General features: G+C 43.2%; 1 protein-coding gene across 1 annotated transcript in view; it reads left to right on the top strand.

Annotated features, from left to right (window-relative positions):
- The first annotated feature begins 2,202 nt into the window (after positions 1-2,202).
- Positions 2,203-24,937, top strand: part of LOC134620545 (protein NLRC3-like) — a 29,273-nt gene continuing 6,538 nt past the window's right edge. Inside the window, exons 1-7 of the mRNA XM_063466749.1 lie at positions 2,203-2,328; positions 2,588-2,689; positions 5,278-5,356; positions 5,513-5,699; positions 5,852-7,652; positions 16,250-16,423; positions 22,281-22,454. Of these exons, the coding sequence (XP_063322819.1) occupies positions 2,210-2,328; positions 2,588-2,689; positions 5,278-5,356; positions 5,513-5,699; positions 5,852-7,652; positions 16,250-16,423; positions 22,281-22,454 (2,636 nt within the window). The 5' untranslated portion in view covers positions 2,203-2,209. The remainder of the gene's footprint in view (positions 2,329-2,587; positions 2,690-5,277; positions 5,357-5,512; positions 5,700-5,851; positions 7,653-16,249; positions 16,424-22,280; positions 22,455-24,937) is intronic.

The following is a 24,937-nucleotide window of genomic DNA, read 5'->3' as shown; positions in this document are numbered from 1 at the left end:
CTCTCTGTGCTGGTCGTTGTGTCCTTGGGTAAGACACTTTACCCTACCTACCGCCTACTGGTGATGGTTAGAGCGGCCGATAGTGCGATATGGCAGCCTCGCTTCTGTCAGTCTGCCCCAGGGCAGCTGTGGCTACAACTGTAGCTTGTCTCCACCAGTGTGTGAATGTGAGTGAATAGTGGAATTGTAAAGTGCTTTGGGTGGCTAGAAAAGCGCTGTATAAATGCAATCCATTATTATTTATGTTTTTTCTGCAGTATATAAAAATTGGTGTATTTCAAAAATAAAACTATGAAGACACTTAAAATAAATTTCCTATGGTGGGAAACGATTTTTTGCAAATTTTTTGTATTTACAGTTTTGAGGGATAACCCTCTTAAATTTCTCTAACTAGAAATGTATGTAAAAACAACAAAAATGAATTTCAATTTTTTTGTACTTTATTGCACTTTTTTTGCAATTTATGTAATTACTATGCACTTAATGCATACGCATGATTAAAATTTGGGCTATAATGGTTGTATTGATGTATAGCAACTCGAAATGCTCCCAAAAATCGCACTACAGCATGTAAAAATATAAAGATAAGCTCTGGCAGACTTGATTCTATGGTAGGTCTTAAAGGGTTAAACTGCTGTATGGTCTTGGCCACTGTGCTGCAGCTCCGTTTTAGGGTGTTGGCAATATTGTCATAGCCTAGGCCGTCTTTATGTAGAGTAACAAGTCTCTTTTTCAGATCCTCAGAGAATTCTTTACCATGATGTGCCACGTTAAACTTCCAGTGACCACTATGAGAGAGGGTGAGAGCAATAACACCAAATTCAAAACACCTGTTTCCCATTTGCCCCTGAGACCTTGTAATACTAACGAGTCACATGACCCCAGCGAGGGAAAATGACTAATTGGGCACAATTTGGACATTTTCACTTAGGGGTGTACTCACTTTTATTGCCAGCAGTTCAGATATTAATGGCTGTGTGTTGAGTTATTTTGAGGGGACATCAAATTTACACTGTTATACAAGCTGTACACTGACTCTACATTGTATCAAAGTGTCATGTCCTCAATGTATCCCCATGGAAAGATAGAATAAAATATTTACAAAAATGTAAGGGGGCTGTCACTTTTGTGAGATATTAGAGATGAAGGAACAGTTGTTAGTGGAATTCTTCATTCATGTGATTTCAGGATTCAGTAAATGTGACATGTGTCAGCTCCATGTCATCAAACTCAGGACTGATCTGTTCATCATTAGAATCCAGAGTGATTTTCCTGCATCCATCAGTCTGTGGAGGAGGTGGAGAGGAGCTGCTGCTCTCACTGACACACTGACTGCAGAATGAGCTCAGCTGCTGTTCCACAGTAACTGCTGCGAGGTGGACACATCTGTTTGACCATAAGCAGTTACTGTGTCAACAGCTGTTGGAGGTCGGGGGTCTTTATAATTACAGTGCAGATGTAGTGTAGAACTGAATTAAACATGCTGACTTTATCTGCTTAAAAATCCTTCGTTACAAATATTGGATCTGCTTCAACAGGAAGTAGTTATCACAACAATACAAAGGTTGTTGGGTTTGATATTTAGACTGACTTAATTAGATAATGGTAAATGGCCTGTATTTGTATTTACAAATACAGGCCATTTACTAGTCCCTAAGGACCCCAAAGCGCTTTACACATCCAGTCATCCACCCATTCACACACTGGTGATGGCAGCTACATTGTAGCTACAGCCACCCTGGGGCGCACTGACAGAGGAAACATTACACAACGTCCATATCAACACAAGTACAGAAACAAACTGTCACTTCTAATTTTTCTTATTAATAGTGAATCAGTGTGTGTCAGTGAATGCATCGTGTGTGCTTCACGGCTCCATCTAGTGGACTGATAGTAGAGCAGCTGATGGCAGCTTCCTCTGCCTCACACTGCTGTCTGACTGCATTCAGCTGACACTGAGATGAAGCAGGAAAGAAGCAGCTGATATTTGGACAGCACACATGATGGAAAGGAAGATTTCAGTTGATGTGCACATGAATGATTTGTTTCCTCTGCAGGTGAAGGTAGAAAGTGTGTGTGAGCTGATGTGAATCATGTGACCTGGTTTCTAGGTTACATGACAGGTCAGAGGTCAGCGACTGTAACTCAGTTACTCCTGTTAATGTGAACTCACTGAGTGTTTGTGGTTTAACTCTCAGACTGACTGAAGATGATGATGGAGGAAGAGGAGGACAGAGCAGAGTCTGCAGGGTCCAGCTGTCCGTCTGTGAGGAGTGACCGGTCCAAAGATGAACCTCCAGACTTGAGTGGTAAACCTGGACCAACGAGGTCAGAGAGCTGAACTCACTGAGTAACAGAAATAATTCTGCACTGACATTATAATCAGTGTTGATTCTGGTTGATTTTCTGACTGTGTTTGTGAGCTGAGAGGAAATGAAAATGAATGAATTTGTAACAAAAATCAGTTTTCTCCAGTTTTCCTGTAAAACGCTGAACTCTAATCTAAGAGGATGTTACTGACAGGAAACAGCTGCATTATCTGCAGTCTGTGTGATCACAGCTACTTCAATCATGTTTGTGTCTGCAGAGGTCAGAGGTCACAGTCTGCAGGGTCCAGCTGTCCGTCTGTGAGGAGTGACCGGTCCAAAGGTGACCCTCCACTCTTCAGTGGTGAACCTGGACCAACGAGGTCAGAGAGCTGTGATGACTCCTTCACATGTTTGTGTTTCCTGGATAAATCTGACCTGAAACATCCTCAGATTGTTACAAAGATTCATTAAAAAGAAAACAATGAAAGAGAAAAGATCCAAATGTTAGACTTGGTCATTTGCTGTTTGAGGACAGTGATGCTCATATCTGTGGGGAAAGTGTGACCTGAGTGGGTTCATGTTTGTCTTTAAAGAGCTGCTCTGATTCTCTTTGTGTCTGATCTGTTAAACAGTCTGAGAGGTCACACAGAGACCCAGCAGCTAAAGCCTGGATCATACTGGCTGCTGTCACTCCATCAGGACAACACTGAACCACAGTGGTGTGGATGTAGTGGATAAATCCCACCATACTGATGCTCAGATTTACAGGGAGTGCAGAATTATTAGGCAAGTTGTATTTTTGAGGACTGATCTTATTATTGAACAACAACCATGTTCTCAATGAACCCAAAAAACTCATTAATATCAAAGCTGAATGTTTTTGGAAGTAGTTTTTAGTTTGTTTTCAGTTTTAGCTATTTTAGGGGGATATCTGTGTGTGCAGGTGACTATTACTGTGCATAATTATTAGGCAACATAACAAAAAACAAATATATACCCATTTCAATTATTTATTTTTACCAGTGAAACCAATATAACATCTCCACATTCACAAATATACATTTCTGACATTCAAAAACAAAACAAAAACAAATCAGCGACCAATATAGCCACCTTTCTTTGCAAGGACACTCAAAAGCCTGCCATCCATGGATTCTGTCAGTGTTTTGATCTGTTCACCATCAACATTGCGTGCAGCAGCAACCACAGCCTCCCAGACACTGTTCAGAGAGGTGTACTGTTTTCCCTCCTTGTAAATCTCACATTTGATGATGGACCACAGGTTCTCAATGGGGTTCAGATCAGGTGAACAAGGAGGCCATGTCATTAGTTTTTCTTCTTTTATACCCTTTCTTGCCAGCCACGCTGTGGAGTACTTGGACGCGTGTGATGGAGCATTGTCCTGCATGAAAATCATGTTTTTCTTGAAGGATGCAGACTTCTTCCTGTACCACTGCTTGAAGAAGGTGTCTTCCAGAAACTGGCAGTAGGACTGGGAGTTGAGCTTGACTCCATCCTCAACCCGAAAAGGTTAGGTTCCCTCTAAGCTGCACACGTGCGCAATTGCGCACTGATGGCACGGTCTCTACGCACAGAAAATCTGTGTTGCGCATAAAAAAAAATCAAATCTCAATTAAAATTAAAGTAAATACGTTAACAATTCTGTTTCGCAGTGTTAGTCAGTAAGTGACTGGCTGCTCCCGTATGGGATTAGAAGATGCCACCTTATCCCATAGTCCAGCCAATGATGCGATTCACATTCGTATATACGCAGCTAATCAACGTCGTTGACAGGCTATGACAGCGTCCTTATGTGCCGACACCGGTGTTTTAGCGAGCAAAGCGGCGTGACTGATGTGGAGTGAAGCCATGTTAATGACAACGTGTACAACCATTGGAGATGTGAGCAGGACAGACGGAACAACTGACGGAAAAAGTGTGGACTTTATACCAGTTTTTAAATTGTGTTGATAGGCCACGTAAAACCAGAGTTATGATAAAAATATCTGCAATGTTTGGTTTTCTTCCTGAATACTGTCGTTGTTTATATTTACTGTGGGAAGAAATGGTAAAAACTCCGTTTTATAAGGAAAACGGTCGAAAGCCTGTGAGCAAAAACAAAACCAAATAACCCCACCTTTTGGAAAAATGTACCATGTCGACCAATCAAAAAATGATATGGTGATATGGCATTTAGATGTTTAGGGAGGGGGAAGTTTTAGGAGTGATGGCGGTGTTTTGAGATGTGAGAGATTTGAGACGTGTGGTGTGTTTGGAGTGTGTTAGTGTGTAGTGTAGTCAATAGTTTTGTTGTGTGTATCAGAACAATGAGGCGACTGCTGAATCTTACAGGTGTTACAGGAGTGATACATCTGCTGTTGTCAGGCCTGCAGGTATCAGGCTGTTGTTCTCTGGTGGACGATGCAGATTTCAATAGAGAATAAATTTTGTTCTTCAGCTGGGAAAAAAGAATCTAATTTTCTGAACTTAAGAATTTATGATGCTGGAAAAAACATGGAGACAATAACACAACATTTCCACTGTATTCATAGAATGAATGTAAAACTGTCAGACATTCATTAAATATGCAAAATGTCCACAGAAACATCAGAGGGTCAGATGTGAAGCACTCAGTGATTTTGATCAAATGACTCATCAGTTATTGATCTGTACTACACTGATCTACCACGTTAGTAAAGCTGGTGTTCTGGTGGTGGAGGGAGACCTCGGATCATGTTCTGGTTTTGGAGCAGTGATCTGCTGATGGTTCAGTTTAATGAGCTTCTTCAAAATCATCCCTGACATCACCACTGAAAAGGACGTCCATAAAAACAGACTGAAAATTACTGATATGTTCACAATCTGAGAGATTAAAATTGGACAGACTTGATTCAGATGAAGTTATTTGAGCAGAAACTGCTGGATCTCTATCCTGTGCTTGATCTAATCCTTCATGGTTCCTCCACAGAGTGGACCAGCAGAGCTCAGAGGTTCCCAGTGGTCAGTCTGCCCAGCAGCATCAAACACAGCTGGACTCCATATTTATGGTCTGTACATGTACAACAACTACTGTTACATCTATTCTGTTCACAATCATCTCCATGCTGCTCTTTGTAGACCAGTGTCAGTGTGTCCAACATGGATCTGATGTTTGGCTCCATGATTTCAGTCTGATTGGCTCATTCATAAATATTCTGTTCCAGCTGCTGGAGGACAACATCATCACTTTTGTGAAGAACGAGCTGAAGAAGATCCAGAAGGTTCTGAGTCCAGATTACCCAGAATGCTTAGAGAGTCAGAGGAGCAGCAGCAGAGAGGCATTTGTGAAGATCACAGTGGACTTCCTGAGGAGAATGAAGCAGGAGGAGCTGGTTGACTGTCTGCAGAACAGTAAGAGGATTTATCTAAAGATTTAAGCTGCTGGATAAATGAATATTTTCTCATGTCTGATGAGATGGAGCAACATGTTTTAAAGATTCATTTTGGAATTAAGTGTTTATTTCCACTTTCAAATGATATTCTATATATTTCTTCTCTTTCAGAGCACATTGCTGCCATTTGTCAGCATAACCTTAAATCCACCCTGAAGAAGAAGTTCCAGTGTGTGTTTGAGGGGATCGCTAAAGCAGGAAACCCAACCCTTCTGAATCAGATCTACACAGAGCTCTACATCACAGAGGGAGGGATTGCAGAGGTCAATGATGAACATGAGGTCAGACAGATTGAAACAGCATCCAGGAAACCAGACAGACCAGAAACAACAATCAGACAAGAAGACATCTTTAAAGCCTCACCTGGAAGAGATGAACCAATCAGAACAGTGCTGACAAAGGGAGTGGCTGGCATTGGGAAAACAGTCTTAACACAGAAATACACCCTGGACTGGGCTGAAGACAAAGCCAACCAGGACATCCAGTTCATATTTCCATTCACTTTCAGAGAGCTGAATGTGCTGAAAGAGGAAAAGTTCAGCTTGGTGGAACTTGTTCATCACTTCTTTACTGAAACCAAAGAAGCAGGAATCTGCAGCTTTGAAGACTTCCAGGTTGTGTTCATCTTTGATGGTCTGGATGAGTGTCGACTTCCTCTGGACTTCCACAAAACTACAATCCTGACTGACCCTAGAAAGTCCACCTCAGTGGATGTGCTGCTGATAAACCTCATCAGGGGGAACCTGCTTCCCTCTGCTCGCCTCTGGATAACCACACGACCTGCAGCAGCCAATCAGATCCCTCCTGACTGTGTTGGCATGGTGACAGAGGTCAGAGGGTTCACTGATCCACAGAAGAAGAAGTACTTCAGGAAGAGATTCAGAGATGAGGAGCAGGCCAGCAGGATCATCTCCCACATCAAGACATCACGAAGCCTCCACATCATGTGCCACATCCCAGTCTTCTGCTGGATCACTGCTACAGTTCTGGAGGATGTGCTGGAAACCAGAGAGGGAGGACAGCTGCCCAAGACCCTGACTGAGATGTACATCCACTTCCTGGTGGTTCAGGCCAAAGTGAAGAAGGTCAAGTATGATGGAGGAGCTGAGACAGATCCACACTGGAGTCCAGAGAGCAGGAAGATGATGGAGTCTCTGGGAAAACTGGCTTTTGATCAGCTGCAGAAAGGAAACCTGATCTTCTATGAATCAGACCTGACAGAGTGTGGCATCGATATCAGAGCAGCCTCAGTGTACTCAGGAGTGTTCACACAGATCTTTAAAGAGGAGAGAGGACTGTACCAGGACAAGGTGTTCTGCTTCATCCATCTGAGTGTTCAGGAGTTTCTGGCTGCTCTTCATGTCCATCTGACCTTCATCAACTCTGGACTCAATCTGCTGGAAGAGGAACAAACAACCTCCAAGAAATCTAAATTATTTAACAAACCAAAACTTCAATCTCTCCACCGGAGTGCTGTGAACAAGGCCTTACAGAGTCCAAATGGACACCTGGACTTGTTTCTCCGCTTCCTCCTGGGTCTTTCACTGCAGACCAATCAGACACTCCTACGAGGTCTGCTGACACAGACAGGAAGTAGCTCACAGACCAATCAGGAAACAGTCCAGTACATCAAGGAGAAACTCAGTGAGAATCTGTCTGCAGAGAAAAGCATCAATCTGTTCCACTGTCTGAATGAACTGAATGATCGTTCTCTAGTGGTGGAGATCCAACAGTCCCTGAGATCAGGAAGTCTCTCCACAGATAAACTGTCTCCTGCTCAGTGGTCAGCTCTGGTCTTCATCTTACTGTCATCAGAAAAAGATCTGGATGTGTTTGACCTGAAGAAGTACTCTGCTTCAGAAGAGGCTCTTCTGTGGCTGCTGCCAGTGGTCAAAGCCTCCAACAAAGCTCTGTGAGTACATTTGTACTCATGTCTTTACTTTAACATCCAACTGTGTCAGTAATTTATTTCACCAGGCTTTCTGTCTTTGTATGAATTTGTATCCTAAAGTTTTGGGATTTCTCCAATACAACTGTAACCTCTTTGATGCCTCCAGAACTCGGTGTACTCGAGACGCTGAATTCACAATAAACTCTGATCATCACTGCTGCTGTTCTGTTATCAGTCTTTGTTTAAAAACTTAGGCTGCATGTGCCTAATGTTGTGATACTTTATATTCACATGCATGCTCCTAGATACATTTCTACTGCAGGTCTATTTTTAGTCACAAATGTTGGTGAAACACTTGCTTTTACATGCATGGTGGGTCCTGCATTAAAGAAAGCATTTGAATTACTCAGTGAATCATGGTAGCCAGAGAAACATCCTTAGTTACACTTTAAACTAAACTCTGCTTCGGTCTTCCACAGTTTGTTTGTTGTTTCTTTGTTGTTGTTGGCCTGCTCTCTCCTCTCACTCCAATCTGGTTGCAGCAGATGTTTGTCCCTCCCTGAACCTGCTTTTCTTCCAGTTTTTCTTTCACACTGTTGTCAAAATGTTGTTACAGACTTGGGTGCAGCACCTCAGTTCATCTTCAGTCTGAAACCAGCTGTTTTAGCTATATCCCCTCAAGCACACCTTCCCTGGTCATCTCTGCTGTGGTTGCTATAAAACTTAATCTTGATTTAAAAAAGAAAAGAAATTATTTTTTGGTCAGCAGCTCACTGCTGAGTGACATTTCAGACACTGAGATTCACCCTATAGCTGTCAGCGATCATCCTCCTGTATCTTTAACACTAATGCACAAGAATAATACTACGCCAAGTAAAAACTGGAGATTTAATACATCACTGCTTAAAGATGAAGACTTTATTAAATATTTTAAAAAAGAGTGGACTTCATATTTAGACTTTAATGACACTCCCGGAACATCAGCTTCTGTTTTATGGGAAGCAGGGAAAGCCGTGATGAGAGGTAAAATAATTTCTTTCTCATCACATAAAAAGAAAAAAGAAAACAAAAATATTCAGGAATTAGAAAAAACCATCAAATCACTAGAAGAAGCCTACGCGTCCCACCAAGATCAGGAAACATTGAACAAAATACGCAAAACAAAACTAGAATTAAATGAGGTAATTGATAAAAAAACAAAATTCTTAGTACAAAGACTACGCTTACAAAATTATGAACATAGTAATAAATCCGGTCAATTTCTAGCAAACCAGCTAAAAATAAATAAAGAAAAAACAACTATATGTGCTGTTCAAGATTCATCTGGGAACACAATATATGAACCGAAACAAATAAACAACATTTTCAGGGATTTCTATAAAACGTTGTATTCACCACAAATAAACCCATCTAAAAAGGAAATTGATCAGTTTTTAGACAACATAACTCTCCCAAAATTATTAGACACTCAAGCAATGGCACTGGATTCGCCACTGACGCCAGGTGAACTCCAAGAAGCCCTGATAAATATGCCCAATAATAAGGCTCCAGGTCCAGACGGCTGTCCTGCAGAATTCTACAAAGAATTCTGGACGATTCTAGCACCAGTTTTTTACAGAACGTTGTTGGAAATCAAAGAAAATGGCAGACTTCCATCAAATATGAATTCTGCAAACATTAATCTCCTGCTAAAACCAGGCAAAGACCCTGTATATCCCTCAAGCTATCGTCCAATATCCCTTATAAATGTAGACCTTAAAATAATTTGCAAAGCTCTCTCAAAGAGACTAGAGAAAATAACCCCCCTCTTAATTCATCCTGACCAAACTGGTTTCATAAAAGGTAGGCACTCATCAACAAATACACGTAGATTACTTAATTTGATAGACTACTCATACAGTAAAAACCTTGAAACTACAATATTTTCTCTAGATGCAGAAAAAGCGTTTGACAGAGTTAACTGGAAATTTCTATTTGCAACTTTACACAAATTTGGTTTTGGATCTTCTTTCATCAACTGGTTAAAAATATTATATAATTCCCCAACAGCTTGTGTCAGAACAAATGACCAGACATCCTCCAGCTTCTGTCTCCTGAGGGGCACCAGGCAGGGATGCCCACTCTCCCCTTCACTGTTTGCAATTTTTATCGAACCACTAGCAGCAGCAATTAGACAGAATTCAGTAATTAAGGGCATAAAATGCAAGAACGTGGAACATAAAATCAGCCTTTATGCGGATGATGTGTTACTCTTTCTCCAAAATTCACAAACCAATATCTCTGGGGTGATCGAACTGATAAACTCTTTTGCAAGAATATCAGATTACTCAATTAACTGGTCAAAATCTACAGTCCTTCCGATTAATTGCTCCTTCCATAATTCCTCTTCTACTCCACTGCAATCGGGAAATATAAAATATTTAGGTATTAATGTTTCTCCCAAGCTTGCAGATCTAACTAAATTAAACCATATCCCACTTTTAAAGAAAGTAGAAGGTGATCTGGCTAGGTGGAAATGTCTACCCATATCACTCATGGGAAGGGTTGCCGCTATAAAAATGATGGTATTACCAAAAATAAATTATTTATTCTCAATGATCCCAACTAAACCGCCGCAAGATTGGTTCAGATCTCTAGATTCATATATGTCCAAATTCCTTTGGAAAAATAAGCCCCCACGTATAAGCTTAAAAACACTACAAAAGACCAAGGATAAAGGAGGATTAGAACTACCTAACTTTCAGCACTACTTCTTGGCCAACAGGCTTCAGTTTATCTCAGGATGGCAAAAACATACCCTCTTAGATGAACCTTGGCTAGATGTAGAACAAGCACTTTGCAATAATCTAGAGATTTCAGATCTACCGTTTATCAGCTCAAACATCCAACGACATGAATGCTTCAAAAGCGTCAACATCAGCTCCTCTCTGACAGCGTGGTGGGAGTTTCTGAAGTTGACAGAGTCTCCATTAATCCCATGCAAACGTACACCTATCTGGAACAACCCTGACATATTACAAAACAATAATATGATAAACTTTTCAGATTGGAGTAGTAAAGGAATCAAATATTTAGAACATATACTAGAAGGAACAGAATTTATTTCATTTGACAGACTAGTTACACAATATGGGATCAACAAGAAAAGATTTTTAGAATATCAACAAATTAAATCCATAGTAAAAAAGAGATTTAAACCGGGTCAAGTTGAACTACAAACACCACCAAGTGTGGTTCAATTTCTTACTCTTAAAACCCCCAAATTACTATCCAAAATATACAGAATGCTTTCTAAAACAGATGAATCAATATCACTTCCTATTGCAAAATGGGAAGCGGATTTATCAGTTAACTTAGACCAAAACTTCTGGTCTCAGATTTGCTTAAAAACCTTTCATTTAATTAGAAATCCCAGTCTTCAATTAATTCAATACAAAATACTACATAGAGTGCACTATACAGGTCATCGGATGTTCAAGATGGGCTTTACGTCTACCAAGAAAACAGTCCTCATGAACTGGAAAAATAAAAATAATCTTAATTCTAACCAATATAGAAATTATCTATTAGATTACATTAGTCTTGACACAGCCTCTGCCACCACATCAGATCAATTGCTCTGGGCTCCTTTGATCAGCTCCATCACCTAGTGGGGGTGGGGGGCCATAGTTTGGTCCCACCTTCACTGTTGTGATTGGTGTGGGGGTAGGGACAGGCTTAGGGCGTCGGGGGGTTCCCCAGGAGCATCTTCCTTGGGGGGCTCAACCCGGGGTAGCGGTCATGGCCAATTAGGGGCTCTGTTGGCTCTTAGGTGACGGTTTCCTCGTGGCTGCGTGCAGCGGGGCTAGGGGAGGGTCTGTGCTGACGGACGTGGGTTACTGACCTGGTAGCCTGGCTGCCCCTGGGTGGGTCCGGGATGGGCGTGAGGTTCTGGGGGCGCTCCGTCTCTGGGCTGGGGCCCTGGCCGGGCCTCAAGGGCTTGGGTCCTGGTTGGTGTGTTGCCGAGGTTGTGGGCGGGTGGGTGTATGGGGGCCCGGCCCTGGCGCGGGGTGCCGCCGGTGCATCGAGCCACCTGGGGGGCTCTTCAACTGGTGGGGGAGGTTGTCACATCTTGCAGGAGCTTTCCTCTCTTCAGGAACTCTCTCTGCAGGAGGGGGAGATACAGGAGTGGTGGAGGAAGATCTCAGCCTGGGCGTCTATTGTCTTGTGTAGTCTGGAAGATGAGTGGATGATGGGGGGGGTGCAGTTTTCTCTGTGGTGGGGTCAGGTGAATTGTCCCGGGCTCTGTGGGGACGGGGGGCGCTGCTGCACTGGGCCCCGGTCCGGATGGGCCTGGGCCCCCTTTCCCTGGCGGGTTGCACAGCATGGGGGTGCCTACTGGGGTCAGCGGGGGAGCTGGCCCAGGGAGGGGTCACTTGCCCCTCCCTTCCTTCCCTCCCCATCTCCAGCGGCCTCCCTCTTCCCGCTCCACCACAATCACCCACACATGCAGGGCCTTGGGGTAGGGGTGTGTCACCAGGGTGCAGAGGAGACATCCCCCCCCTCTGTCCCCTTCTGGCTGCCTCTGCCTCAATTTTATCCCACAACTTAGACATTCACATTACTCACACTCTCATTACACATACATATAGGATCTTGGAGGTGGGCACGCTACACGGATTCCAAACTACCATCAGGGTGTACACCTCACCCCTGGCGTCATTGCCCACCTCTCAATTTTAAATACATGTAGACATTGAGGGCTAGCAGGAGGGGCTATATGCTTACCTGCTGCTCTGGCAGGTGGCCCCATGCCCTCCTGGGTTTTAAATACACCTTAGAACACACATACATCAACAGTACATATGAGCGGGTGGAGGGAGGTTTGGTGTCTTCCTACACCCCCGTTCTCTGCGGCCTGCTGGAGCAGGGGGGCTAGGAGGAGGAGTTGGCCGTCCGACTGGGGTCTGGTGTATGGGGCCTCCCTGCTGCTGCGGAGTCGGGGCGGTCTGCTTCTCCCCACCGCAGGGAAAAGGGTTACACCACCTGAGTCTGGGTGCAGTTTCCCCCTCCAGGGGCAAGGGTACCTAGACTCGGGGCTTAGAGTACGCTTGGGGAGTGTGATTGTGTGTACAGCGTCTCTCTATGTCTGTCTCCACGTTGGGTGAGTGTTGAGCAATTGTATATGAGAGCATGAGGGTGGGAATAGATGTTTGTATCTGTGTGTGCCTGTTTGTCTGTGTCTATATGTCAGGTTGGGTATCAGACGCCACCTCTCTGGGGACATCTCAGGACCTCCAAGGTTTGGAGGCCCATCTCCCCCCACCACTTCCCCTGCCGGTGGCGGACGCCCTCAGACATCGGTGCGTTGGTGGTTCTCTGTCTCCGGGGGTGGGCGCCCAGGTACCCACCGGCTCACTCCTTGGCGGCTGCTTATTGGGGCCTGGAGCCTGGGGCTCGCTCGGGCCACTTTGGGGATGGGGTGCCCTCGGCCTCAAGGCCCGGGGCTCGGCCACTCAGGCACAGCTGGCTGCCGGCGGAGCTCACGGGCACGTCACTGCAACCCCCCCTGGCTTCTGCTCCGCGGCTGCTGAGTGACCCCTCATCTGGGACTCTCCTCAGCTCTTTCTGGGATAGTGGCGCAGCTGCCCCTCTGTTGGTCTTCCTTGGTCTCTTGTGTTCTGGGGGCCTCTGGATGTCTGGAGTCTTGATCTCCTCCATACCTGCTTCATGCCCTGGAGGTCGGGGCAGTGGCCCCCCACACCCTCTAGCAGATCATTACATGAAGGAACCTTTTAAAACAAGCGCGTTCATGCTCACAGGTGTACACACGGGTGATCACACACACAAATTACACCCTTTTTGGCTCCTACCTCAAAGCACACTGTGCGCTGTCGATCTCACGTGCTGCACAATAATGTTTAATATTTAGTATTTACTGTCATATTCCCATATATCATTGTGATCTTGTTTATTACTCTCGTTTTCTTCTGCTTGCTTTCTTTTTTCTTTCTCAACAGGTGATCCAGGTGATCGATATATGTATTTTTTGTCTGCTTATTCTGTTGGTTTTTGTTTTTTGCCCTTTTTCCCCGTCCCTCTTCTCAGGTTTTTTTTCTTTCCCTCTTTCTTTCTCCACATTCTCTCCTCCAGTCAAGTCTGTCCCGTATTCAGCAAGTGAAAAAAAAATAAACAATAAAAAGTTGAATCAAATGGACCATTACGGCAAGGCTGGGATGGTCCATTTGGTAAAGTAAATCCGTTGGGCATCTTTCTTCGCCTTTAGACAATAATTCTGATGGCAAAAGAACCAAACGGGACAGGTTAAAAAAAAAAAAAAAAAAAAAAAAGCAAGAAATTGCTCCCATCAGATTAGTAAGGGATACAAGAATGTTTTTGCCCAACCTTGTTTTAATTTATCCAAAGACCATTATTAATGACTAAAGAAAAAAAAAAAAAAAAAAAAAAAAAAAAAAGAAAAGAACAAAAAACAGAAAAAACTCAAGTAAGACTTCATGCCGTTTATTGGCAGCATGGTGCCTGTTTGTCTTTGATGATAAACTGCACTACAGTCTAAAGCAATCGTTCTGACTTTATTGACTTTATGCATGTATATATTCTTCCTGTTCACCTTGGACACACAACAACTCTCTGTTTGTGTGATTGGATCTAGAACACAATTCAGATCAGCCAACATATCCTAATCTAGATGATTTTTAAGGTGGTATCTGGGACGAAAGTTCAAAATCAGCTTGGATGGCCTGTACTGTATGATGGCCTTGGTTGCACCGCATTGATAGCCATGCAGGGTGGTTCACTCCTTGGGCATGAAGACCGAGGAGTGAGCCACCCTTGGTCAAAGCTTGGTCATTCAAGCTCAATGTTTTCCCCTTGTTGGTTGATGATAAGTATTTTTTTTACCTGACTTATAGTCATCATTGTCTTCAAATTAACTCACACACTGCTGTAGCTTACCTGGCTGAGCAGGTGACCCATGTACTGAAAGTTAGAGTCGTGACTCCAGGGCCTGGTTTGAGTCTGCCCAAGACCATTTCCTGTGTGTTATTCTCCTCACTGCTCCCTCCCTTCCTGTCTTCTCTGTCCTATACAGTGAAGACAAAAGGCCTCAAGTTGTGAAAACTCTTCCCCTTCATCATCTTCCAAATCATCTCTCTCATCTAAAATCAGCAGTATTCTCTGAGTAGAGAATCTTTTCACAATCTTGAATGACAAGGATCCAAGTGGGTAAAGTTATTTATTTGTTGTGTTCCTATTTGCAGCTGGGATAGATTGTGAAAAACTCTCGGCTGCCAAAATTACATCCAGTTTAGAAGAAAAACATTTACTGAAGTGTTTGTTTCATCATCCTTCACAACTCATCCACCAGGTGTCACAAACTGCAGCAGAACAGTACAAAGCATAACATACTGGATGGCTGCAACAACCAGAGTTTTACCTACCTTTGGTTTTTCTTGACAGCATGAGCGTAATATTTACTGAACAGAGTCGTCTTCTGTAATCTTTTCAGATTCAGATTCAGAACACTGTATTTATTTTCAAGGGGCAATTAGGATACTGACCTTGCCAACCGTACATACAATACACAAACATCACATTGGGGAGACAGGTCAGGCTAGGTAGCTGGCCGGTTAGCCGCTAGAGCAGCGACCTGGAACCGAACAGCGGAAAATGCACAACATCAGGAAAGATGAGGAGAAAAAAGAACTCCCCCCAGACTGAGCTCCAACAGGGAGATCAGTTTGAGAACAGAAAAAAATTATCTTAGCGCAGAGCACATGAAAACTCTTAATACGCCATAGAAACACATGACAAGCAACAGGGAGCCGGTCTAGACAGCGCATCCGGGCCTGCAGCATTTGCGCTGGTCCCCTTGACCCATGCTTAGGATGGGAAGGAACAGTCTAAACACCCTCTGTTATCAGGTTGAGATTTGTTATGTTCAGCTCCAGCCTTGAGACCACAGCTGGCGCTGGTATGTTAGCCGCATGAAATGATGGTGGTTTTCTTTGGTGCCAACAACTGCATGTCAATTTCACAGCTGATCTAACAGTCCGTCACTCGTCTCTCAATCTCCCGTTGGAGAGCCACGAGCTTCTCCGAGAGGTTATCAGTTTTGCGCCCAAAGAGCAAAGTCTGAGAACTCACGACCGCCATGAGCTTCTTCAAGATCTTATCCGTGCTGCGTTCAGTGAGCCCATTTTGAGAAGTCATGACCCGTCCCATTGTTTCAGTCACAGCAGGCAGCCTTGTGGGGTTTTGAACAGCTGATTCCGCTTTCTTTAATCTTCAATAAGCCTTGGCCAAGCCAGCTCAGATCAGCAAGAACCCTTTGCTGCTGTGAATGTCCGTGCTGCTATATTTCAGTATCAGGCTCTAAATTTACAAATGGATGTGAGAAGATTTCTAATCATGTTTCTACTAGATTTACAGTTTGTTTTCATGTCTTCTGACTCAGAAGGTGGAGCAGGTGGAGCTTACAAGGAGTAAGTGCTGATATAGAAGAAGAGTTGTGTTTTAATGAAGCTATTTAGTTAACCAATAATTATATTGCATGCTGGCATTAAAAAAAATGTTTAATTTGACTGATTTAATTAATTTGTTTGTTTGTTTTCTTCCAGACTGAGTGGCTGTAACCTCTCAGAGAAAAGCTGTGATGCTCTGTCCTCAGTTCTCAACTCCCAGTCCGCTAGTCTGAAAGAGCTGGACCTGAGTAACAATGACCTGCAGGATTCAGGAGTGAAGTCTCTGTCTGCTGCACTGCAGAGTCCACATTGTAGACTGGAAACTCTCAGGTCAGGATCCAAACATCCCCACTGCTGATCATTAAATGATATTATTGCATAAAAAACCAAGCTTTATAGAACTGGCAGGTGACCTTTTCTTTATCTTTGGATTGCTTAGGAGATTCTTAATTACTGTCTGAAAATTTTTTACAGTCACATATTTTGTTTTAATGGTGAAACAGAATTATTGTTCAGTTCAATTAGCAGGTAGCTGTGAGATTCATAATAATGAGGTACTATATTTGTATTAAAGATGAATAACTTGATGTTACGACCCCCTCTGCTAGGCGTCAGGGGAGGAGTAACATACACAAGCCCCGAACACAAAACTGAGTAAAGAAAGGTTTTAATTACAAACTTTAAACAGAAAACCGACAGGGCTGTTCAACAGACCGCTGGGCAAACAATTATTATATAAAGACAAAAGAGAAGACAAGAGTAAAAGCTAAAGGTTAACTAAGGCAAGCTGGCGGCACACAAAATAAAAGCTAAGAGTAAACTAAGGCGGGCCAGCGTCACAATATTCCTCACACAGCCAGCTAGCAGCTCAAAGCTCTAATCAGGCTAAGTTCAAACATGCACCAAGGTGTAACACAGTTCAGCAATATGAGCAAGTTCAACAAAAGGTTGACAAGGGAGGCACGAAGGGCAAACTGCATGTTCAGTCCTAAGCAGCAGCCACTGAGTGAAGGACCTCCTTTTGTATTCCCCGGTAAATGCAGGCAGCTGTGTCATTGGTCCGTTGTAGTCAAGGCTCCTGCAGCAGCCAATGGTGTGAGTGGTCTGGCACACTCTGATCTGCATGTAGTTGAGGCGGGCATAGGTCCCGGGGCCAGCCAATCCCCCATGAGTCCTAGAACACTGTGATTTCCATAGAGGAAGGCGGGGCCACCTGAGGCCAGAGGCCGTAACACTTGAACAGTAGCTGTGTGGGTTACTTTGTTTACTCATGTGTGCTGATGTTGTGGGTCATTTAAACCTGAAGTAAACTTGTAATGAGTTTAATAGAGTTTCTGAAGTAAGTGTACTTGGAGCTATTTATGTGTTTACTAAAGTCCAGGAGCAGGAGGCTGTGTGTAGCATAGAGGAACCCAGACCTCAGCTTTGTCTCCTGGTTTCTGTTGCTGCTCTTAGTTTCCCCTCATCGTTCCCTTCAACAGTCTCCTCACTGTAACAAATCAAAGTGTTACTGTATAGATTCACGTCTCAATGTTGCCATGTGCTATTAAAACTAAAAGTGATGTTTAAACACCCACGTGGTTCAGTCACACAGAAACTGATGGTAAATAATGTTTGTGTTGAGCACATCGTACAGGTCAGCTGCTCCACACAGATCTCAGGTTTACATGCTGGAACAGTTTGTGATCATGAAGGATAAACCTCACTTCCTCTTTGTTTCATACAGATGTGACATGAATAATAACACATTCATGAAATCCTTTTAGGAACACAAACACTATTGTAGCTGGAGAATATATTTGAATGTAGGATAATGTAGGGGATCATAAACAACAGTAATAACTAACCACCACCTCACCATTTGGGTTGGCAGCTGCATGTTGATGGATGAAGTCATTTTCTTCTTCCTCCATTTCTACCTCATTAACATCAGATTAAAAGCTGCACAGAGACAGGCACTGGACATGTTTAGCCTAGCTTAGTACAAGGACTGGACATGGGGGAAACAGCTCTCATCACTGGATCAAATCATGAAAACAAATCTGAAGTAAAGTTTTGTTGAAGTGAACTGTGGTGGTGCCCAATGTTCCCTCTAAGCTGCGCGCGTGCGCAATTGCGCACTGCTGGCACGGTCTCAGAAAATCTGTGTTTGCACACACAAAAAAACAAACAAATCTCAATTGAAATGAAAATTAATACTTTAACTATTCTGTTTTTCTGTGTTAGTCAGTGACTGGCTGCTCCCGTATGGGATTAGTTTTATAAGGAAAATGCTCGAAAGCCTGTGAGCAAAGACAAAACCAAAAACCCCAGCCTTTCCTAAGAAATCATCACAGTCCAGCTTCACTGAAGCTTTAAAGTCTCTGATATGAAATGAGAAATGAAGCAGCTAGAGCTTTTTCATGAGTGGAAATCCACTGTGACTGTGAGCTGCTGCTACAGCCTCCAGATTAGCCACCAGCTCATCCTGCTCAACATTTTCTCACCAACTTTAATGGAAGTGTGATGTTTTCAGCTAGAGTGATGGTCAGGGTGGCCTCCCTCTCCTCTTCTTCTTCTCTTCCTCTTTCATTTGTAAAGCCACTTCTGCTGCTTTAATTCATGTGGAAGTCCTGTAGCTGAGTTTGGGAGAGACTAACAGCCTCGGCAGCAGAGGGGAGAAAGGCTGTAACACCACCACTTTACTGTCACATCATTTTATCAGAAAACATATGTATGCTCATCTTTGTACTGTTTGGCTTGAAAAGCTAAAATATAAGAAGATCAAATGGTGCTCTTTATTATCGTGTTTCCTGTCTCTTGGATGGAGCCCAGCTGTGCGTGGCCCCTGGGCCGGTGGTCAGAGTGTGTGCTGGATAATCCGGCCCAGGATGAGGCCAAACTGAAATGGGATGAAATGTCTGTCACATATTTGAGCTTAATTTACAACATCATCCATAAATATTGAATAATAACAATAATAATAAAGGGTCAGAAGATGATTGTTGGAATGAAACTGAGCTTGTAGTTTGTCTGCTTTAATAATGTGACTGGAAAAAGGTGTTGTTGAACTTCAAATATGTCCATTTCTTTCACATTTCACCTTTAAAAGTGAAGCCATGTGGCTCCTTGAAGGAAAAACACGACTTTTTCATGTTTTTATGATAAATGTACGACTTTAATGTGAAACAGAGTTTTTTTTCTTGTTGTGTTTGTTTGAAGCTGCTTCCTGGTGGCTTCAGCTGTTTGGAGTTTCCATTTTCTAAACTTCTACATTCTGAACCTTCTTCAGCTCTGAACAGATGATGAAACACTGAATGATTTCAAGCTCACACTTTGTCTAATAAACTTACATCTTTCATTCTTTATACAGATTGAGGCGCTGTGGTTTGTCAGAGATCAGCTGTGATTATCTGGCAGCAGCGCTGAAGTCCAACCCCTCGTATCCCAGAGAGCTGGACCTGAGTGGAAACTACAACAACCTGCAGGATCCAGGAGTGAAGCAGCTGTGTGTTCTTCTGGAGAATCCACGATGTCGATTTGAAACTCTGAGGTCAGTCACATGTTTTAGTTGTGCTGAGATGAATATGATGGGAAAGTTGTGCTGACACTGTGGATCAGTAGGCCCACAGACCTCTATACAGGTAGTCTTGTTCGGCTTTTTGTAGAACTTCTGATCCCTGATCCTCTGAGTCTTTCTCAGTAGATAATGCAGAGTTCTGAACTGATGTGGGTGAGTGGACTCAGGCAGCCTGACAGAGTTGATGTCTATGTCTTCCCTGCTTGTCCAGATACACATAAACATGAGTATCTGGTTAGTGGTTGTTGATCAATGGTCATGAGAATTTGCATAATTATGATTAAGGAACTGACCTCACAGCCCATTGTTCCTTCAGTGGGCTGGGTTCAGTCATTATGCAAATGTACTGTTTATAAGGTTTGGGGAAACCTGCAGTCAGCTGAGACTGAAGAAGTCACTTGGATGAGTGACGAAACGTTTCTCCCATCAAACGCTACGTTCAGATGAACAGATTCAACTTTTGGAGATTTACTTTCCTGGATGATTGAGAATGCATCAAGACATTGGTTTATTAGCTTATGGACCCTCCCATTAATCAGGGGATTAAGAGCACCCTGGAGGGGTGTGGTAAATGTTTTGTTTTTTGTTTGCCAAATGTCAGATGGGAGGACGGGAGGGTTAGAAAATGATTTTTTGACCACTTTTGAGGTTGTTAAAGCAAATTAAGTTAACTTTCGTTTAATTTTAAGTTTTAAGAAGTTATTTGGCTGATTTTTGTTTATAATTTTCCACGAAATAAATGGCATATGATTTTTAAAACATGGAGTCAGAAGTGCGTTCTAAAACAAACCTCCCGTTGCCACCCACGGACTTTTCTTGCAATTTTTTGGTGTTTGGAACATGTTTGGAACATAAAAGGCCGTGACAAAGGGTTAAAAAGTGAATGTGCACAGAGAGGTTGGTGGTGAGATGGGCACTTCCAGCACTGTAGATGTGTTCCAGCTCAGTGTTCATGGAAATAATCCGGAGAGCAGGATTCCTTGATGAATGTCACATCTTCTTAAAGTTTCTACTCAGCCAATCAGGTGTTTACATGCCCTTCACTGATCTTCAGCCCCACCTTATTATCACCCCCTCTCTCTCTTTTACATCTGAATTATCTTTACTTCACATTTCAGTCAGTTCAGATTTCATTAGCACGTTCACTTTAGCAAAATCCATTTTAATCCAAACACCTTTCTCTTTAAACTCTGTTTGTCAGTCACAGTATATCCAGTACAATCCTCTTTTTCACTGAGTCACACACATTCAGAGATCAGAGTGTCCTGTGTGTGCTCTCATTCACTCACTCACTCTCATATGGCTGAAGTCTGTTTGTACAGAGGCTAACCTCAAGAAATCACATGATAGGGTGGGGCTAGGTTTCACAATGAGCTTTGCTGATTGTGACCTACACCCATTTTCACACCTTGGCTCGTGTGATTAGGTAGAGGATCAACGGGGGGATCATGACCCCCTTGGCGGACTCTCCCACAGGGCTTAAATCTGGGACTCTCTACCATTTGACCCTAGAAATAAAGAAGCTTCTTGGATGAGAGGTGAAACGTCTTCAAGAAACTTAAACAAGTCCAGATGCCTTTTTTCTAAGCTCTTTAGATGACTGCAAACCTTCACAGACACCTCATCAGTGTCACTCTCAGAGCTACCAGCCCTTTCCTAAAATCACAAAGCTCTTCATTGAAATCAATGATATCAAAGCTGAAATTAAATGAGTCCTACTCTTCTGCTGATTCAGCATCACATTCATCTTTTGTCCTTGTTCTGCATCCCCACCACAGACTAGTCCTTTCCAAGCCAGCCTTGAGTGTCCTTTATTCAGCTCATCCTCTGCTTTACTTTAGACCTGATTTTAGCTGCTTTATCTCTCTTTCAACAAGTTTCTGTGCCTCGATCTTTTTCTTCTCTCCCTCATAACAAGACAGCTTCTTCTGCCTGAGAAGATGTTTGAGTGATTCACTAATCCAGGGCTGATTTTTGAGGAAAATAGTTCCTGTTTTCAAAGTAATCCCCATTTTTTCCAGAAAGAAATGTAAATAGAAATAAATGATCTAAGTGAGAACATGAGCCTTTAAAAAGATTCTTCTGAGGCTGCTGCCAGTGGTCAAAGCCTCAAACAAAGCTCTGTAAGTAAATATGTGATCATACCTTTAGTTTTTAAATGTTTATTCTAGTTAACACAAATAAGGTGGGAACAACTCAAATAAAATATCAAAACTATTAAGTGGTCATCGGTACTCAGTTTGTTCAATACTGAATAAATTGGAGCACAAATTGTCCACATTTGTGAAATATTTCTGTGTGTAACTGTTACCAAAGTGCAATTTAGACCTGACCTTTGGTTGTTATCTAAGTGATAATCATCAATTCTACTAAAACAAATACAAAATAAAGAAATTTGAGACATTTTGTTGATATCAAAAGCACACTGAACAATTCAGTGTTGTTTTACTGCTGTTCTCTCTTCATCTCTTCTCCTCTGATTCTCTCCACATGTTGCTCTGCATCAGTGCTCAGTTTTCTGACAAAAACTAAGATTAAATGTTGCAAAATATAATAATATCTTGTTACACTTCAACATAAGTGTATGGGGTTTTTTTTTAATGTAATTGTTTATCTGTTATTTTTCAGACTGAGTCACTGTGACCTGTCAGAGAGAAGCTGTGAAGCTCTGTCCTCAGCTCTCAGCTCTCAGACCTCTAATCTGAGAGAGCTGGACCTGAGTAACATTAACCTGAAGGATCCAGGCGTGAAGCTTCTGTCTGAAGGACTGAAGAGTCCACACTGTACACTGGAAACTCTCAGGTGAGATCCAGCATTTTTCTTTCATCAACTGTCAGAATCACATGATTAGTTTGTTACCAGGCCTCTGGACCTCTGGACATGTTGAGGAGCTAATTTAGCCATTTAAATCAGCTGTGTTGGTTCGAGGACACATCTAAAACCTGCAGGGACACCGGCCCTCGTGGACTGAGATTGCCCAACCGAGCTAACTGCTGGGACTGCGTCTTTCTAGCCAGAGCATCAGACTCTCAGACTGGTTTTCTTTGTGGATGATGATGTATTCTCACACTGATCCTTCATGCTGATGCTGACATCCACCCGCTGCTCCTGGATTCCTCATCGTCATCTCCATCAGCCCTCACAATACTCCACCTTCATCAGCTTCATGTTCAGGAGCCTGGATGGACAGTAATTCTTGGGATAATGTCAAACAGAAGTGAGAAATGAAAGACTTATTCATTTCTATTTAGTCTTGTGATGTGCAGCTTTGTTCAGAGCATTAAGGCCCAGCAAAGATTACTGAGGTCATAGAGTCACTGATGAAACCTGTGTGCTTATAGAAACTGAAACCAGATGAACCAGAATAGAAGGACATTAAAATGAAGTGTCAGCTACACAAAAGCAAAGCTATTCAGTTGTTGGTGTGAGTTATTTAAATGGAGGATGGAGTCAGTCACTATATCCTGTTCTCCTCATAGAACCTGGATACACAGACTCACCTGTGACACAGTGACACACAGTGTGGGCTACACACACATTAGAAAGTGGATCAGTCACACTTGTACAATCATTTACATGTTACAGCAACATTCAATCATGAGTTCCAAAGTAGTGTATTGTGTACTTATTTTAATAGTACTGCAGTATGAGAAGTGCAACATTTGCTTGCAAGATGGCGGCGCGCACAGACACAGCGGCTCACTGCTCCTCATGTTCGGTGTTTTGTTTTTTACTTTTTCTACGTGTATCTGTTTGGATGAGTGTGTTGTTTATTATTATATGTCGAGTAGAGTCCAACTACAGTCGTCAGGACCTTCTGAGCTTGGGATTACGCTGTGCAAGTAGCATTACATCGGACTACCACAACTTTCACAGCATTCCGGAGGACATAATGAGAGCTCCAGGGTCTCCGTGGTTGGTTCTTCCCAGCGGCAAGACAAAGAGGAAACGTAAACAAAGGAGGCAAAAGCGTGGCTGCAGGGCGGTCCCACTAGCACGGCTAAAGAAACAGCCATTTAAGCCACCGCTTCCGAGTATTTTCCTCTCCAACGTCAGGTCCATAACCAACAAAATCGACGAACTGAGATTACAGATTGCAGTCAACAAGTGTGTACGGGACAGTAGCATAATATTACTCACAGAGACTTGGCTGCAGCCATCAATTCCGGACTCGGCTATTGAGCTAGCAGGCTGCACGGTCCATCGTCACGACAGGAACGGCCACTCCGGTAAGAACAAAGGAGGGGGTTTATGCATCTACACCAATGACAGCTGGTGCAAAAACACAAAGACTGTAGACAGCCATTGTTCCCCGGATTTGGAATATTTGACTGTGAAGTGCAGACCCGTCTACATACCTCGCGAGTTTACTGTTGTCATGGTAACGGCCGTGTATGTACGACCCGATGCTAATGCTAACTCGGCCATGGAGGAGCTGCACAAGACAATAAGCAATCAGCAGAATTCCTACCCAAACGCAGTGCACATTATAGCTGGGGACTTCAACCATGCCTACTTAAGGTCAGTATTCCCCAGATTTGAACAGCATATTAAATGTGCAACGAGGGGGAAAAACACACTGGATAAAGCATACAGCAACATCCAAAAAGGCTACAGAGCAACCCCTCTTCCACATCTAGGTTTGTCAGACCACATGTCCATGCTGCTGATCCCTGCATACACTCCAGTTAGGAGAAGAGCCCCCCCAGTGACAAAAAATGTGAAAACCTGGCCAGAAGGGGCATCACATCAGCTGCAGGACTGTTTTGAAAACATGGACTGGAGTGTGTTTGAACATCAGGACCTTGAAGAGCACACAACATCAGTGCTCTCATATATTAACTTCTGTGTCAACAGTGTCACTGTGGACAAACGTCTCCGGGTGTATTCCAACCAGAAACCCTGGATGACTAAAGAGGTCCAGGTCCTGCTGAAGCAACGTGATGCCGCTTTTAGATCCTGTGATGGTATGCAGTACAGTGCAGCCAGATCTGAGCTGAAAAGAGGCACCAGAGAAGCCAAGGCAGTGTACAAGAGAAGGATCGAAGACCACTTCAGCAACAACAACTCACGACAGGTATGGCAGGGAGTTCAGCACTTAACCAACTACAAACCTTGCAATACCACGTTGACTGAGGGTAACGCGGCGCTTGCGGAGGAGCTGAACCACTTCTTCGCACGCTTTGAGGCGAAGGGACCAGAGGCAGCAGCAGCAAAAACATCAGACAGCAGCAGCAGCAGCCCAAGCCTCAGCGTGCAGGAATATGAGGTGAGGCGCACACTGA

This window comes from Pelmatolapia mariae, linkage group LG3_W, assembly GCF_036321145.2.
Source record: "Pelmatolapia mariae isolate MD_Pm_ZW linkage group LG3_W, Pm_UMD_F_2, whole genome shotgun sequence".
In the NCBI taxonomy this organism is placed as follows: Eukaryota; Metazoa; Chordata; class Actinopteri; order Cichliformes; family Cichlidae; genus Pelmatolapia; species Pelmatolapia mariae.
This window is presented reverse-complemented; position numbering and strand designations above follow the sequence as displayed.